The sequence below is a fragment of the Podarcis vaucheri genome, assembly GCF_965113315.1.
Source record: "Podarcis vaucheri genome assembly, chromosome: 2".
NCBI lineage: Eukaryota > Metazoa > Chordata > Lepidosauria > Squamata > Lacertidae > Podarcis > Podarcis vaucheri.
In genome coordinates this window covers 25,359,179-25,377,567 of record NC_138760.1, presented here as the reverse complement: position 1 = coordinate 25,377,567, position 18,389 = coordinate 25,359,179, and the positions used below count along the sequence as shown (strand labels likewise).

Sequence of the window (18,389 nt, the reverse complement as noted above, 5' to 3'; positions counted from 1 at the left end):
CCCAGGGGCCGGATCCAGCCCAATTGCCTTCTAAATCCGGCCCACAGACGGTCCGGGAGCCAGCGTGTTTTTACTCTGGAGTGTTAGCAGGGATTTGGAGTTCTGTAACGGCTTCAGTAATCTGCTTAGCCGGGATAATGCTGGGAATTTGCGTAAGACAAGTGTATAGCTCTAGAGCACGGGTAGGCAAACTAAGGTCCAGGGGCCGCATCCGGCCCAATTGCCTTCTCAATCTGACGGTCCAGGAATCAGTGTGCTTTTACATGAGTAGAATGTGTTTTCATTTAAAATGCATCTCTGGGTTATTTGTGGGGCCTGCTTGGTGTTTTGACATGAGTAGAATGTGTGCTTTTATTTAAAATGCATCTCTGGGTTACTTGTGGGACATAGGAATTCATTCCTCCCCCCCAAAAAAAATATAGTCCGGCCCACCACATGGTCTGAGGGATGGTGGACCGGCCCACAGCTGGAAAAGGTTGCTGACCCCTGCCTTATACCCATTTACTTGGGACTTACCCTCATTTAACTTAATGGGACTTATTTCTAAGCAGACATTTACCAGCCAATTAGCACTGTGTTTCTTTCTCTCCTTTTCTCAAGCCAGTTTTAGTAAATCAAATTGGGACAGATGTTTTTTTTAAAAAAACACACCACACAGCTGCAAAGTCATAGGCAAGCATCTGCAGGCTTTTAATGGACTATGATGGTTTTGCAGTTTGTGTGCTGCCAAAGCTTTGTGCAGCTGCTTTTTGCTTCCCACGTTTTTCATGAATTGCATGTACAGTATTTTTCTGCTAATGTGTCGCTATGTTCTTTTGTTTGTAAATATGGTGCAAGTTACTTAATGATCTGTTTGTAAAAACTAAGAAGTCTAATAAATGATGATGATATTGTGTACTTGTACTTAAAAGTCCAGACATCAAAGGAACAGTGAATAAGCTATATACTGTACAAGTTTGCATATTAGCTTATATATTAACGGCTATGGACATCAGTTAAAGAGATTTGTTTTCTGTCCTACCAGTTTCTAAAGAAAGTGAAAGTGCTGAATGGTGTAGTAGGCAAGAACTAGCATTTCCAGCACTTTCAGTCTGTGCACCCTTGGTGTTAAGAGATTGCTAATAATTCAATGATGCATATCCAAATCCTTTTAAAGCATTTATTTCACAGACATGATGATACTTTAAAAGACATGGAAAATTGACATAATCACATAGTGGAATGGAGAGATAACCTAGTGAAGACCGCTGCACTTTTTCATAGACAACACTCCCCCAGTTAACAGGTATGCTAAGTGTGTTAAGCTGAAAAAACCGTGGAGATGAGCCATGCAGCAGAAGTGATGGAGAACAGGCTTAATATTCCTCTCCTTCCTCCTCCCCTTCTCCTTCAATGGAATCCACACCCACTTCTTCGTAATCCTTCTCTAGGGCAGCCATGTCCTCCCGGGCCTCCGAGAACTCGCCTTCCTCCATCCCTTCCCCAACGTACCAGTGGACAAAGGCACGCTTGGCATACATCAGGTCAAACTTGTGGTCCAGGCGAGCCCAGGCCTCAGCAATGGCTGTGGTGTTGCTCAGCATGCAGACGGCACGCTGCACTTTGGCCAGGTCGCCCCCGGGGACCACCGTGGGGGGCTGGTAGTTGATACCAACCTTGAAACCGGTGGGGCACCAGTCCACAAACTGGATGCTACGTTTGGTCTTGATGGTGGCAATAGCAGCGTTGACGTCTTTGGGAACGACGTCCCCACGGTACAACAGGCAGCAGGCCATGTATTTACCGTGACGAGGGTCACATTTCACCATCTGGTTGGCCGGCTCAAAGCAAGCGTTGGTAATCTCTGCTACAGAAAGCTGTTCATGGTACGCTTTCTCAGCTGAGATGACCGGGGCGTAGGTGGCCAGGGGGAAGTGGATTCGGGGATAGGGCACCAGATTGGTCTGGAATTCTGTCAGATCTACATTCAGGGCACCGTCAAATCGCAGGGAGGCCGTGATGGAGGACACAATCTGGCTGATAAGCCGGTTGAGGTTGGTGTAAGTGGGGCGCTCAATGTCCAGGTTCCTGCGGCAAATGTCATAGATGGCCTCGTTGTCTACCATGAAGGCACAGTCAGAGTGCTCCAGGGTGGTGTGGGTGGTCAGGATGGAGTTGTAGGGCTCGACGACAGCTGTGGAGACTTGGGGAGCTGGGTAGATGGAGAACTCCAGCTTGGACTTCTTGCCGTAGTCAACGGACAGGCGCTCCATCAGCAAAGAGGTGAACCCAGAGCCGGTGCCCCCACCAAAGCTGTGGAAGACCAGGAAGCCCTGGAGACCTGTGCATTGGTCAGCCTGTTAGAAATAACCACACAATATTTAGTGCTGATTTTTCAAAAATTCTAACACTCTTGTCTATTGCAAGGCAAGCCCTATCACATAATTTAACAGGCAGGATTAGCGTTCAGCAACTAAATTGACTCCTGGCCCTCCTTAACAAATTAACAGCCTCATACACTGATCTCTTCAAGACTGTTTTGGATCCCAATACTAACACCAAACTCCAGCTGTGCTTCTCTAGGCATGTTATGCCACAGCAGAAGCAGTTTTGAAAGGATGCTGGTTTTAAACACAGTGGTACCCCTGGTGACGTACTTAATTCGTTCCGGAGGTCCGTTCTTAACCTGAAACCGTTCTTAACCTGAAGCACCACTTTAGCGAATGGGGCCTCTCGCTGTCGCGCAATTTCTGTTCTCATCCTGAAGCAAAGTTCTTAACCCGAGGTACTATTTCTGTGTTAGCGGAGTGTGTAACCTGAAGCGTCTGTAACCTGAGGTACCACTGTAAAAGTTACTAGCATAGCCCTCAAGGACTTCTTCACATCAATACCATTTCACTGGCAAACCTCAGACTAAACCATGCATTTATCTACTCAAAACTCCCTCATGCATCTGCAGTTAAGTCTTGGCTGCTTTTCATGATCAGATTTCCCCAGATGTCTCGTGCTGATTGCGGTTCATCTGAGGATTCCAACCCCCCCCCTTTATCCCTTTCATCGCTCGCATGGTGAATTGTGTTTAAATATGCTTGCCCTCACCAAAGGGCAGAGGCTAGTGTTTACATAGGCAGAACAACCAGGATGGATCTGGGAGCTTGGGTAGCTAAGGTGGGCAGAAGCTTGTGGTAAGGATTTGCTGAACCAATAAATTGAAGTGGAATACAAAAAAGGGAGGTATGAGGAGGTCTGGGAAATAAGTTAAAAGAAAATAAGTAAAAGAAAAAAATGTATGTTTTTAACTGTTTTTATTTTGTATTTTTCTTTTTCATTTTTACTGTTATATTTCAAAAAATTTTAATAAATATTTTATTAAAAAAAAGAAGAAGCTTGATATGGCTCCACACTTCCAAGCCTTCACAAATACAAGTTATACAGTGGTGCCTCGCAAGACGAAATTAATTCGTTCCGCGAGTTTTGTCGTCTTGCGAAGCACAGTGTTGGGAAAGTTTTGGAAAAGCTTCAAAAATCACCAAAGTCTTAAAAAACCTCAAAAAGGGCTACCACACCACGTTCTATGATTTGCTCCTCGAAGTCAAGTCGCAACTGTATTAACGGTGTTAAGAAAAAGGAAACAAACTTGCAAGACGTTTCCGTCTTGTGAAGCAAGCCCATAGGGAAATTCGTCTTGCGGAGCAGCTCAAAAAACAAAAAACCCTTTCGTCTAGCGAGTTTTTTGTCTTGCGAGGCATTCGTCTTGCGAGGTACCACTGTACAGTGCTTTTTCTTTCTTTTAAAAAAATGTTTAGGGGTAATCTCATTTTGACTCAAGAAACTCACCATTTTATAGTTCAAATCGAGGGAAATAAATATAGTAAACTGACAAAAGTCCAAGGTTCACAAAATGTTTAGGGGTATGTGTACCCCTGCACCCCTCCCAGAAAAAGCACTTGGTTATGTAAATCCAAAACAAATAATTCCAATCTGCAGCTGAATTTGGGTATGAGAAAAGGCTCACTCCTTGTTCTCTGAAGTTCTAGAACAGGGAGGTCCAACACGTTGCTTCAATGCCTTTTTTGGCAGCCCTTGGCAACATTGGACCTTGCCTCCCCAGCCCTTGCACTACATTTCCAAAGCCAGGTAAGCAAGGAAAGGAGGTAAAGGTAAAAGTTAAAGGACCCCTGGACAGTTTAGTCAAAGGCAACTCTGGGGTTGCAGCTCTCATCTCGCTTTTCAGGCTGAGGGAGCCGGCGTTTGTCCAGACAGCTATCTGGGTCATGTGGCCAGCATGACTAAACCGTTTCTGGTGAAACAGGATGGAAGCCAGAGCACACAGAAACGCTGTTTACCTTCCCACCACAGCGGTACCTATTTATCTACTTGCACTAGCATGCTTTCAAACTGCTAGGTTGGCAGGAGCTGGGACAGAGCAACAGGAGCTCACACCGTTGTGCAGATTCAAACTGCCGACCTTTCTGATCGGCAAGCCCAAGAGGCTCAGTGATTTAGACCACAGCGCCACCCGCATCCAGGTAAGCAAGGGAAGGAGGTGTCGGCTCTGGCAGTGTCCTAGAGTCTTCCTGCGAAGGGGGGGGGGGCTCTAGGACCCTACAAGAGCCTCACGCCTCCTTCCCAAAGCTGAGTGCCTTGCTTAGCCTGTTTTGGGAAGGCAGGGCGACTGCCAGCAGGGGGTGGGGGGGCAGAGACTACACATTTTGGCCCCCCCTCTACCCTTCCCACAATACAATTTATAGTCTTTTTCATGGTTTGCTTACATTTAGCGAGAGACACTTTTGTCATAGACACCTTGCATTTGAGGGTATGATAGTCAATGTTTAAAAGACAATGCCTCATTTCAGCTGTACACTATGGCAAACCTTTTGCCTGCACAAGCATTTCAGCTTTCCAGATGGAATGATCCCTGCTTTCCTCCCTCCATGCACTGTAGGGATGCAGGTGATGCTGTGGTCTAAACCGCTGAGCCTCTTGGGCTTGCCGATCAGAAAGGTCGGTAGTTCGAATCTGCACAACGGGGTGAGCTCCCGTTGCTCTGTCCCAGCTTCTGCCAACCTAGCAGTTTGAAAGCACACCAGTGCAAGTAGATAAATAGGTACTGCTCCGGCAGGAAGGTAAACGGAATTTCCGTACGCTCTGGCTTCCATCACGGTGTCCCATTGTGCCAGAAGCGGTTTAATCATGCTGGCCACATGACCCAGAAAGCTGTCCGTGGAGAAATGCCAGCTCCTCAGCCTGAAAAGCAAGATGAGTGCCGCATCCTCATAGTCGGCTTTGACCGGACTTAACCATCCAGGGGTCCTTTACCTTTAACCATGCACTGTTCTGGGAGTTCTCCTAAACTCACATGAGTTGATTTCGGTGGTTGCAAGGATTGAGGAGAGCAGGGAACCCCCTTTCCACAAGTGGGAAACCTTGCAGAGGACTTCCACCAATGGGGTTTGTTAGGGGAAGCCGACCCTTTAGTGCTGAACTGTCCACTCATCCATGGCCTTTTATCACTGCTTTCAGGCCACCCAATTCCCTTCCCCTTACATATCCTCAAGTCTGGAGATTATCAGCTTCTAAAACCTCACCCAGAAAGGGTTCTTCTCACTGTGCTGGTTGTCAGGGATGTGGCTGAATCGAACGCCTGGGAAGAGTCTGACACTGGAGATGGAGGAATGTCAGTACACAGGGAGCCAGAGTCTGACTCTGGAGACGAGGGATTGCAGCCAGCCACAGACAGAGCAAGAGTGGGTTAATTCAGCCCCCTTCATCAAGAGTTCCCAGACTCGGATAGAGCAGCAGTCTCAGAGAGCTCGCAGGCAGAGGGAGGGGAGGAGATAGATGACATTGAGAGGGTTGCTATGCAACCAGGAGGTAGGAAACGCTTAGAATGATTTTCGTTTGATGGGGCGGGGGAGTTTACCCACCTTCTCCCAAACCCAGAAGAGCTGAAAGGGTTATAAAGCAATGGAAGTAAAAGAGAGGATGGGCTGGACTTTGGCATCCTCCTTCCTGCGAAAGTTAATTGTAAATAAACATACCGCAAAACTGCCAGAGACTCCTTAATTCTTATCGGGGCTTGCTTGCCTGCCTGAGATCATTCCACTGGTGCCCTCAAATGCTTTATCCTACTAAGCTCACCCAGTTCCTCATTAAAACCTGTCTGCAAGTTATTTACCAGCTTCCTGATCCTGTCGAGGACCAGGTCAATGATCTCCTTGCCAATGGTGTAGTGGCCCCTGGCATAATTGTTGGCAGCATCCTCCTTGCCAGTGATGAGCTGCTCAGGGTGGAAGAGCTGGCGGTAGGTGCCAGTGCGCACCTCATCTGCGGAGAGAAGTGGAAGCATCAAGACCTTTGGCATCCCTCCTGTAAACACAAACACAGCTAGAAAGCTATTAGAAGTGCCTTGTTTGCTCACCAATCACAGTTGGTTCCAGGTCCACAAAGACCGCCCTGGGCACATGCTTGCCAGCTCCCGTCTCACTGAAGAACGTGTTGAAGGAGTCGTCTCCTCCCCCAATGGTCTTGTCACTGGGCATTTGCCCATCAGGCTGGATGCCGTGCTCAAGACAGTAGAGCTCCCAGCAGGCATTGCCAATCTGGACTCCGGCTTGGCCAACGTGGATGGAGATGCACTCACGCTGCAACAAGGAGAGAGAGAGGAATAGCTGATGAACAAATTTAGCAGGTTTGTTTTGTTTGTTATTTATATACAACCCTTTGCACAAAGCCACAGGGCGATTTGTAGGTAAGCAGATCATTGACTGAATTTCTATACCACCCTTCATCTGAAGATCTCAGAGCAGCTCACTAGGTAAGATACATTATAAAATAGAAACACAATCAAACAACTCGATTATTTAAAAACAACGTTGCTAATAGCAGCAGCGATCAGGTCTTTCCTTCCCACAAATACCTGCCAAAAAAGAGATGCGTCTGAACCAACCACCTCAAAGTAGAGGCCGGACACACCTGTGTCGGGAGTTCCCCATACAAGGAGGCCCCACCCTAAGTGTCCTTTTCCATTGAAAAGGCCCTTGCTGGGTACAGTTCTTTGTATTAGCACAATGTATCAGGACCAGCTGTACGATAGGACAGTTCCCAACTAGTTTTGAAAGTAACATGTGAGAAATGGAATAAAGTTTTGATGATTCATATTAGAAGAAATGTTCCAAGCAGTCCTGAATCAAGACCCATTTCACATTTCCCTTCATAAACAGTTTATTGAACCACACTGGGGACTGTATGCGTTGAGCAGGTGCCCTTATTGCTTTGGTATTTTTCTACGGCTCTTTGCATTAAAGATTATGTGGTCCCAGTGCTAGAAACGGAGACAGGAAAGCGAGGAGCTAAATGACATCTTAAACCTAGATTGGAAGCTGCCCAGAGTGGTTGGGAAAGCCCAGCCAGATGGGCAGGGTATATATAATAAAGTATTATTATTATTATTATTATTATTATTATTATTGGTGCAACAATGGAATGTCTGGGCGTGTTTTTATAAAAAGAATACAAAGCTGAAAATTCAGCTAAAATCTTAAGTTTATTTTTCACGTATTCTAGTCCAGGGGTGGCCAACTCCTGAGAGACTGTGATCTACTCACAAAGACTGGCAGTGATCTACCCCCTTTTTAGGGGTGCAGATTAAAGTTGTTGAGCCTTTTTGGGAAGGAAAGCCCTCTTTTTGGGGGGGGCTGAGGTCAAGGTCATTGAGCTTTTTTGGGTGGGTGCAGGGCTATTTAAATGTTGAACTTTTTTGGGGGGGCAGCCAAACTTGTTGAGCTTCTTTGGGGGGAGCCAGTGATCTACCACAGATATCCAGTGATCTACCGGTAGATCACTATCTACCTGTTGGGATGTGCCTGGTCTAGTCCAGTGTTTCCCAAACTTTTTTGGGCAACGGCACACCTGTTTACTGAAAAAAAAATCTCGCGGCACACCACCATTAAAGCCCCGCCCCGTGACGTCAGCGCGCAGCGTCACGCCGGGAGGGACGCACGAAAGTGAAAGTTTTTTCCCTCCCCCCTCAGTCCCTCGCTCGGAATTCAGCTCGTTTGGGGCATCGCTCCGGCTGCTCCCTCTCCCGCCGCGCAGGAGCGATGCCTCTCTCTGGCTCTCCCTCCGCGCAGGCTGAGGGAGGGAGGGAGGGAGGGGCGCGTGTGACCCGTCTCTGCTGGGAGACCAAACCCAGCGAGGCAGAGTCGCGCGGAGGCGCCCAGGCAGCGCTGCCGGCTGCGAGGAGGAGCGCCAGGCAGCAGCAGGAGGCACGGCCTCTCCTCGCCGCCGCCGCCCCGCCTCTCGCCGCCCGACTCGCCCGCCTCCCTCCAGGCATCTCGCGGCACACCAGCCGATGTCTCACGGCACACTCGTGTGCCGCGGAACACCGGTTGGGAAACACTGGTCTAGTCCTTCCCCTGCCCATCCCCTTAATATCCTTAAGAGGGTATCTTCTCCAGTCTTCAGAGAGCATCTGGAAGCAGGGAGGCAGAAAAAGCTCCTCCTTTCCTTCCACTCTGCAGTTTTAATCTGAAATCTCAGGCGCAGAACTGCGCCCAGAGCTCAGAAGCTGCTCACGCTATTGAAATTCCCTGTCGCAAAACGCACCCAAATCAATGGGAATTTCAAACACTGTGTGGCCCCTCCCTCAGACTTTCGCGAAGGAAACCTTGTGCTTTATACAGTGGTACCTCGGGTTAAGTACTTAATTCGTTCCGGAGGTCCGTACTTAACCTGAAACTGTTCTTAACCTGAAGCACCACTTTAGCTAATGGGGCCTCCTGCTGCTGCCGCCGCAGCATGATTTCTGTTCTCATTCTGAAGCAAAGTTCTTAACCTGAAGCAATATTTCTGGGTTAGCGGAGTCTGTAACCTGAAGCGTATGTAATCGGAGGTACCACTGTATAATGGATCAAAAAGAAAAGAATTGCACGAATTTACTGGTAACAGGAGCAACGTCGTGCTGCAGTTAAGATTGCTAGTGAGGCACATTTACAGTTCAGCTGGCAAGGCCTAGCTCACCATATTGTAAGAGGAATTTTTTCTAAACATTAGCTTTCATTTGCAGGCCTAATGAAGTTCCCGCACTAAGACAGACTTAATCACAGAGGGGAATTCTGCCGTCTATAAAAAAACCAGCATGAATAAGCTGTTCAGCACAAAGCTGTGACTGTACTCTCTGCAGTCAGCAACCAGCAGGTCACGCCACTTGCCGTCAGCTGACTCGGAAGGCAAAAAGCTGATGGAATCGGCTTCTTCCCCCATGTGTAAAGCAGAGACCGGAAACCGCTAGCCCCACCCTTCGAGAATCAATTTACTCTGTGCAGCACCTGCTGGCGGCCTGCTGCGAGGATTATCTCAAGCCTAGATGTAGATTCCTGTCAGATGCCTTCTGCAATCCACTTGTGCTCATCAGGCACAGACCACACACCCCAGGGTGTCACTTGCTTTGAAACATGCCTTTTGAATCTTCCTCCCAACAGGTGGCACTTGAGAGGCCACTGGGCTCTTGAGCATGTCAGACATTAGTCATTCTAAGCAGGGATGCAGGTGGCGATGTGGGTTAAACCACTGAGCCTCTTGGGCTTGCCGATCAGAAGGTTGGCAGTTCGAATCCCCGCAAGGACGGGGTGAGCTCCCGTTGCTCAGTCCCTGCTCCTGCCAAGCTAGCAGTTCAAAAGCACACCAGTGCAAGTAGATAAATAGGTACCACTCCAGTGGCAAGGTAAATGGCGTTTCCGTGCGCTGCTCTGGTTCACCAGAAGCGGCTTAGTCATGCTGGCCACATGACCCGGAAGCTGTACACCGGCTCCCTCGGCCAATAAAGCGAGATGAGCGCCGCAACCCCAGAGTTGTCCGTGACTGGACCTAATGGTCAGGGGTCCCTTTATCTTTACATTCTAAGCAGGGCAAATTAGGCAGTAGCAGAACATGCCCCAGGGACCCCAAATGTAACCTTCATTATTCAGGACAGCCCCTCGTGTCGTGCTAACCCCTGGTTTCGGCGGCCTGCCTCAGCCATGGCTTTCCTCAAGCGTCCAAGGGCTCAGTAAGACTCCCTTTCCTTGGACGTCTGAAAGCAGAGTTGGACGGCCATCATGGATGCTTTAGCTGAGATTCCTGCATCGCAGGGGGTTGGGCTAGATGACCCTTGGGGTCCCCTTCCAACTCTATGACCTACCAGCCTGGATATGCGTTACTGAGGAAAAGCAGCACTCCACCCACCTGTTTAATTGACCTTTCTCATTCATTCATATATATATATATATATATATATATATATATATATATATAATATAATATAATATTAATTACATTACATTTTCAACAGTAATTAAACATATTTTTACATCTTATTCAATTTTTTTTTACTTCCATCAGTCCTGTCTGAAAATTTCCCAATCTAATCTCTTGGTATACGTTTCTTATTTTCCCTGTTACATTTAAAACACATAACCAGTATCTCTATTCTTTATCTACTTTGTAGCACTTCGAAACCTGCGGGACCAGAGATTTGCAGAAGACTGGAAGAAGTATATGAACTATTTGAAAAGCAATTGTAACCAACAAATTACGCTAGTAGGACTACAAGAAGTTTTGTAAGGAGGAATACTTAATTGACCTTTCTATAGGTCTTCTTTCCAATTCACACTGCACCTTATTACTAGAGATTTTGTTATGTCCGGTCTTGAAATTTGCAAAAATAATAATAAAAAGGGGGGTATAACATAGCAAAGATACAGCTCTGGATCCTAATGTTCTGCAACGTTTCCAAAAGGTTGGGGTGGAGAAGAGGGAGATTTGCAGAAACAAGCAGGGGACAGGGTTGCCATTTTTCACAAAAAAAGTAAAAACCAGGACACTCCAAAAGTTGTTGAACTTCAAGACCCCAAAATTCTTGGGCTACTTTCAGGAAAACCTGGCGAGCTTTCCCCCTCCCCGATTGAGCGACCTCCCCTTGTGCCAAAACAGAATATGTGATGTGTGCGCTGCTTCGCGGATGGGGGAAGGGGAAGCATATGCAGCTGCTGCGTCTTTGCTGTTGCTGCAGCGGAAGCAGACCTCGTGGCGCGGGCTCAGCGCCCCTTCCGCGCGCCAAAGGCAAGCAGCCCCCTCCTCCAGCCTCGCAGCGCGGGAAAATGTTAACGGCAGGCGCGCGGGGGAGGAGCCAAAGGGGGGCTCCATGCGCCTTTTCAACCTCTCCCCATCACCACCAGCGTAGAAGAAATAATAATAATAATAATCCGAATAACCCAATGAAATTAGCAAAACCCCTCCCACGCATCTCGGATGACAAGGCTTGCAACTCCTAATAATAATAATAATAATAATAATAATAATAATAATAATAGGGAGGCAAGCCTTGGCCCCAGTAGTTTTCCCCCAGTGGCACCAGCAAGAATGTCTATTCCAGTGGATAACGGGGACTGTATGTTAAGGGCTTTTAGGATATGGAGGTAATCCATGCAGAGCCTTCAGATCCTATTAAGAAGTTGGCATCTATCTTGCAGTGGCGGGGGGAGCCCTCTTGCATTCCCACCTCCAGACAGAGGAAAAGCCCTTCTTGGTTGCGCCCAATGGCGCATTTAGTCGCCCCCCCCGTTCCACCGGGGCCGACCTGGTGCATTCTCCGCTCCCGCAATTGCAATTCAGCAGCAGGGCTACCCCGCCCCCCGCCACGATCACACACACTCCCTTCCAATCCTGCCATTAATCCGGAGGCGGTAATGAACGGGTCGGATCAGAGCCGAGGATTGACCCGGCTTCGCATCGCGCGTCTCGTTCAACTCAGCTGAACCCACCTGGCTGGAAGGTGAAACGGGGGGGGGGGCGGGACCGTGTAGGGCACGGCATAAAATGCAGGGGGAAAGAGCTCCCTTCATCAGCACCTCCGTCTTTTGAGATCGCACCCCCCCTTCTCCATCATCGCCCTCCTCCAGGCCCACCACCAGCTCCTGGCCACCCAGTCTAGAACCTTCTCTCCGCCCCACCCCTGGCTCTCCAGCCCCCCCCAACAAGAAAACCTCACCACCTTCCTTCCCGAGATCAAGGACTGGCCCGGCTCCTGCCACGATCCTTTTCCAGCCCCCTCTTTACGCCTCGCGTTTTTGTTATTATTTCAGAGGTGCCCTTTCCAAGATCCAAATCGATTTCTCCGCCAGCAGACACATCACATCCTCTCCCGAGCCACTATGGGCGAGCTGCCTGTCCCTTGGGCTCCCCCCAGCTTCTCGATGCTTATGTTCCATAAGGTAAAACCTCCTCCCCAGCCCCCACCCGACCCTCCAAGCGGTGGATCCCGTAATCCTTGCGCGCGCGCTCCAGCCATCACCGCCGGTGGCTTTCCTAGTGGGGAATCCAGTCCGGCCTCCGGATTCTCCCCCCTCCCGCCCCGATCCCTTCTCCCCACGCTTCCCTGGACATCGGAGGGGCGCCCCACCCTGGGATCTACTCCTTTGCAAAAAAAAAAAAAGGATCCCCTTCTCTCCCCCCCCCAAAAAAAAACCCCCACTCCGGCTTCCTTCTCCTCCTCCTCCTCCTCCTCCTCCTCCTGCCTCGCCTCACTCACCATGATGTCGACGAGGAAGGGCTTCAGGAAGCAGGAGAAGGAAAGAAGGGACAGAAAGCAGGGATGTTACTTCTCCCGACAAGCTAAGAGTCGATGTAAGTAACCGAATGGGAGATGGAGGGGCCGCCCGGCTGCTTTTATCTCACATCTCCCTCCCAGGGCTGGGCGGGGGAAGCTGGGCTGGCAATGCATTTAGGATAATCCTTCTGCTTGCGCGGTTGCCATTGGGCAGCCGGGCACGTCCGTCTGTGAGCTCACAATCCGTGATTGGCTGAAACCAATGTCCCCCTTTTCGCTGGGAAGATGGGTTTTGGGGGGAAGAGAGGGAGGCGGCGAGGTGTGTGGGCTCCCGGGATCCACTCCTCCTGCTCTCCGACGAGGGCGAATCCTTCATTTTTTTAGGGGACAGGCTTGAAGATTCTTTGATAGCACCCAGCTGAATTCCTTGCATCGGAAACTCCCGATCACAGGGTATTTTATGTATTTACCGGTATTTAAAAACAACAACTGTTCATAGAGTGATGTAACAAAACAGCCCTCCTCCCCCCCCCTCTAGGGAGACAAGAGAGCCCTGATCCTTCAACAGGGCAATTATCTTTGCTTTTGGAGAGGATCAAAGGGTCATTCTGTAGGAAGAAATGCAGGGGGGGGCATGAGGCCACTCGAATGGCGCCACTGTCCCTTTTATTCACATCCTATTGTCCCCATAGGGATACAGTGGCGCTTTTGGATTATAATGTGTTGTCTAAGCCGTCTGTCTGGGACACAACAGTTGCAGGCCTCCAGTAGAATCGTGTGTGCACACACATGCATTCATAAAAGCTGTACACAGCTCCCTCCCCCCCTTTTGAAATCGAAGCAGAGAAATGGGGCTGCATTTTGCCATATCTTCAGCAAACCTTCCTCAAACCACAGTTTCCCCAGTAGGTCTCTGTTTTTAACCCAGGGCTTATGTTCTTTAGGACAATTCCATCGTTGCATTGTTTAAAACAGCATTGAAATGCACGGTGCAAAATATCGCTTGTGGCGCTAAAACGAAAAACCGACTTCAGAATGATCTCTATCCTGCTGGAATTGGGTGGGTGGGTCTGGAAGACAAATGGCGGACAGCTGCAGGGGCTTCTCAGCATATTTGGTGGTCAAATAACTCGCATGCTTTCTGGCTGAGATACAATATGCGTATCTTCCCCCATCCCCCTTGTAGCTGGATCTGCTGAGTGATTTATAAGACAGGCCTGGAATTCAAGGAAGGCCAGCACAGTTGCATTTTGATTTTATTTTGACCTTAGCCCAACCTGTCGTAGCGTCATCATAGGTCGATAAGCCTTCCTTAATGAAAAAAGAATCAGAAAGACTCAGCCCCAGTCTTTGTCCTAGATAGAGATGATCGTTCGGAAAAGCAAAAACAACACGGCCATGTGCAAGGGGATTAAAAGGGCTCTGGAACAACAAGAGGACGGGGAGCCAAATGCAGAGCATGAGTGAGGAATGTCCCGGATGCCATAAATAATAAGACAGAACTGCAGAGCGGGGGTGAGCTGACGCTGAGCGGTGCGCTGCGTGGCTGCAGCTTCATCCTGCAGAGGAAAACTGCGGCAGCCACGACGATATTAATATCTCTGGAGATTGCTGCAGACTGTGAGACACTGGGACCGGCTTTGCTCTCCTGCCCTTGGGCAGAAGCACCAAAGGCTGCGAAGATGCAAATACGCACGACTGCCAAGCAAAGGCTCCTCTGCTGCCCTGTATAAGGATGCAGAAGGGACTGAACGAAGGGAAGTTCAGAGATTGGGTCTCCCGGCTGTGGGTACTGGATGTCAATTGTATGAAGCTGGATTTACATTTTTGTAAAATCGGGGAGAGCGGGGAAAGAAGGATGGGCGGGAAACAAGGTGAACCTCCTTGTAACGCCATGTTTTGCCTTGCGTGCCCTCGTTTTGCTGGCTCCACGGTCTGTGTGTGCAGGCAGAATGGAAGAGACCTGGCTTCTCACCCAGCACCCACGTGGCATCTCTGCCCCTGTTCACTGCACTCCCCTGCGCAATGCAGAGCCGACGCCTTTCTGCTCTGTGAAACATCCCCACCTCTGTCTGGCCAAATGCAAGGTGGTTCTTTTGAAATGAGATTCGCAAGCAATACAAAACGCAAGTGAGTGAGAAGATTAAAGATTTTATTCTTTTTTTTTAAAAAAAATGCTTTTTATTGATTTTCCAAAATAATAATAATAATAATAATAATAATAATAATAATAATAATAATAATTTATTATTTGTACCCCACCCATCTGGCTGAGTTTCCCCAGCCACTCTGGGCGGCTTCCAACAAAGATGAAAAATACACTAAAATGTCACATATTAAAAACTTCCCTGAACAGGGCTGCCTTCAGATGTCTTCTGAATGTCAGGTAGTTGTTTATCGCTTTGACATCTGATGGGAGGGCGTTCCACAGGGCGGGCGCCACTACTGAGAAGGCCCTCTGCCTGGTTCCCTGTAACTTGGCCTCTCGCAGTGAGGGAACCACCAGAAGGCCCTTGGAGCTGGACCTCAGTGTCTGGGCAGAATGATGGGGGTGGAGACGCTCCTTCCGATATACTGGACCGAGGCCGTTTAGGGCCTTAAAGGTCAGCACCAACACTTTGAATTGTGCTCGGAAACGTACTGGGAGCCAATGTAGGTCTTTCAAGACTGGTGTTGTATGGTCTCGGCGGCCGCTCCCAGTCACCAGTCTAGCTGCCGCGTTCTGGATTAGTTGTAGTTTCCGGGTCACCTTCAAAGGTAGTCCCACGTAGAGCGCATTGCAGTAGCCCAAGCAGGAGATAACCAGAGCATGCACCTCTCTGGCGAGGCAGTCCGCAGGCAGATAGGGTCTCAGCCTGTGTACCAGATGGAGCTGGTAAACAGCTGCCCTGGATACAGATTTGACCTGTGCCTCCATGGACAGCTGTGAGTCCAAAATGACTCCCAGGCTGTGCACCTGGTCCTTCAGGGGCACAGTTACCCCATTCAGGACCAGGGAATCCTCCATACCTGCCAGCCTCCTATCCCCCCAAAACAGTACTTCTGTCTTGTCAGGATTCAACCTCAATCTGTTAGCCGCCATCCATCCTCCAACCGCCTCCAGACACTCACACAGGAGTGTAAATAAAGCATATACTCTTACAGTCAACATTTTTGTGTCTGCTTATTTACCATGCGCATTATCGCACCCGGACTTCCTTCCTTCCCTACATCGGCTTTCACAATTAACATCCTTTCTTACATCCGATTTATAGATAACTAGCCTGTGTGGCTTCCCGACTGGCTATGTGCAGATTATTCATTAGCCACCCCCTCCCAATGCTTCACTTTCTCAAAACAGTGTCCAGCATCAAGGAAGATACCTAGCACCAGAGGCGGCGCTAGATGCTCCAGCACCTGAAGCAGCCTGCAGGGGCAGGGCTAGTCGTCCGTGGGGGTGTGCCAGCGATGGCACATGTCCCAGGGGTGTGTGCCAGCAGCAGAGAGCGTCTCAGAGGGGTGCACCAGTGGCGGCGTGTGTCCCAGGGCGATGTCACCCCCCTTCAGGGACGGCACAAGGGGCGGACCACCCCCACCACCCCCACCTTTCTCCGCTACTGCCTAGCACCATCACTTCCTCCCAACTGATTAGGACCAGTGGCGTAGCGTGGGTTGTCAGCACCCGGGGCAAGTCAAGTAATTTGTGCCCCCTAACCCGTGGATTTGCGCCCCCTAACCCGTGGATTTGCGCCCCCTAACCCCCAGATGTTGCGCCCGGTGCGGCCGGCCCCCCCTGCACCCCCCACGCTACGCCACTGATTAGGACATTAAATGCTGTTCTCATGCCATCAAATAACTTAATAAGAGATAAGAAGAGGAAGGAACAGAGGCAGGAAGGGCAACTGTATTAGATCATAAACTCCTCGATATACAATTTATCTTCCGGATACATTGCCCATACAGTCATACCTCATGTTACGTCCGCTTCATGTTACGTTCTTTCAGGTTACGTCCCGCAGTGACCTGGAGGTACCGGAAAGGGTTACTTCCGGGTTTTGCCTCTCGCGCATGTGCGCAAAATGATGTCACGCTCATGCATAGAAGCGGCGAATCGCAACCCACGCATGTGCAGACGTGCCACTGCAGGTTGTGCTCTTTTCATGTTGCGAACGGGCCTCCCGAACAGATCCCATTCGCAACAGAGGTACCGCTGTACAACCTACTACTGCAACCTCACCTTATTAAGTACAATTGCGGTCTTGAACGAGGGTGTCGCTTTTAATCTCATTTTCTCTATCCCTGCCCTCTGCTTGCTCGCCTGGGACAATTCTCACATACTAAACATTTTATAGCTTCCCCCAGTCTCCCTTTGCTGGGGTCCAGGGATGCCAACTTGAATAAAATGTTGAGGAGGCCCAGGTAAGCCCCACCCCACATGATTGATCACATGATGCGGCGCGCACACATCATTTGAACGGCAGTGCTCATTAACGGGGGGGGGTCCTCAATTTATAGGGGGAGGTGAAAGGACCTCAGCCCCTAGAAGTTGACTCCTATGGTGGAGTGGGGAGGGCATGTTATGTATAATTGTTTAATTGCACCGGAAATGGAGAATGCCTGCATGTGTCTTGCTGACAGGGTTTAACATTGGAAAATTCCATTGCAGCGTACTGAAGCTCTCTAAGCTTCTAATTGAGCTGATAGTTAACTGTTGATGTTCTCTGCTAGCTTTCACATGGATGTTTAACCTTAAATCATGTGAAAGGTATTCGATTGCAAATCTCCATCTTGAAGGGTGTTGCCTCTGGGCCATTTGTTTCCAGGCACAGTGAGAGAAAGATGTGATAAATGAGTCTCTCCAGGAGCTGCATAGCTTTAGGCTGAACGCAGGCTAATGCAAGCTATGGAAGAGACAGACCTTTGAATTTTTACTCTAATTGTAATTATGTTATATGAACCACCTATATGCATATGCTTTATACAACTTTATGGATGTATCATTGATTGTTTTGTACCTGTTTTGAAGACGTTCTGGTTAGAAAAGCTTTGAATAATATTTATGGGTCTGGACTACTTTTATTTCCAAAGGAGATGGTTTTTATGCCTCCAATTGCTTCATGCTGTGCAATATTAATATCTACAGTAGGAGAGGAATTCTGTCCTCCAACCCAACGGGATTTTGCATTCAGCTATTCCTTTGTGCTGAACCTCCACTGAAAATGTCAGTAGTGGGAATCGGTGCAAACTACAGGCACAAAGAAGGCAGGAGGTGATTCTCATTTTTTTCCACTTCCTGCCTGCAGCCTGCACACTTTGCACAAATTTTGCATGTTTTGGGTGCCTACTGTGCATGCTAGCACTGCCTTTAGGTAGGAAAGAAATCTTCCTAAAGAGAAGGAAGAAACTAGGATTACTCATCCTGACATGTGATGCCAAATCTGTCATGAAGGCAAAGAACTGGAGTGCTTTGGATTTGAAGACGGTTCCTTTCTCCTCTCCAGATGTTCCCAGTCTAATGAAATGCCAAAGAAATATTAGCATCATCACATGTTGTTGGTAATACTATCACCTAAAACGTAAGTTTTTCTGGTTCTTGAGAGGGACTAGGAAGACTCAGTTAAGGCTTTATGACTCACTGTTAGAGTCTGGAGTTTGTGTCCATTTCAGAATCTAGTAGCAAGACAAGCTGCAGGAAAATGGTACCTTTGCTTTGTTTATTTGCCCTTTGTGATAGTTCCTTGGTAACTGGAAAATACAAGGGCATAAGTAGAACCCTTCCAAATCAGACAAAAATCTTATCTAGATCCTTACCAAGAGTTGCTTAACAAGACTTGCTGACATCACT

General features: G+C 48.7%; 1 protein-coding gene across 1 annotated transcript; it reads right to left on the bottom strand.

Annotated features, from left to right (window-relative positions):
* Positions 1 to 1,145: 1,145 nt before the first annotated feature.
* On the bottom strand, positions 1,146 to 12,732 carry LOC309526495 (tubulin alpha-1B chain). The gene is made up of 4 exons (XM_082212679.1): positions 12,548 to 12,732; positions 6,401 to 6,623; positions 6,158 to 6,306; positions 1,146 to 2,336 (listed from the first exon to the last, which is right to left on the bottom strand). Exons 1-4 carry the CDS (start codon positions 12,548 to 12,550, stop codon positions 1,356 to 1,358), a joined length of 1,356 nt encoding a protein of 451 aa, XP_082068805.1. The 5' UTR covers positions 12,551 to 12,732; the 3' UTR covers positions 1,146 to 1,355.
* Between the last annotated feature and the right edge of the window lie 5,657 nt (positions 12,733 to 18,389).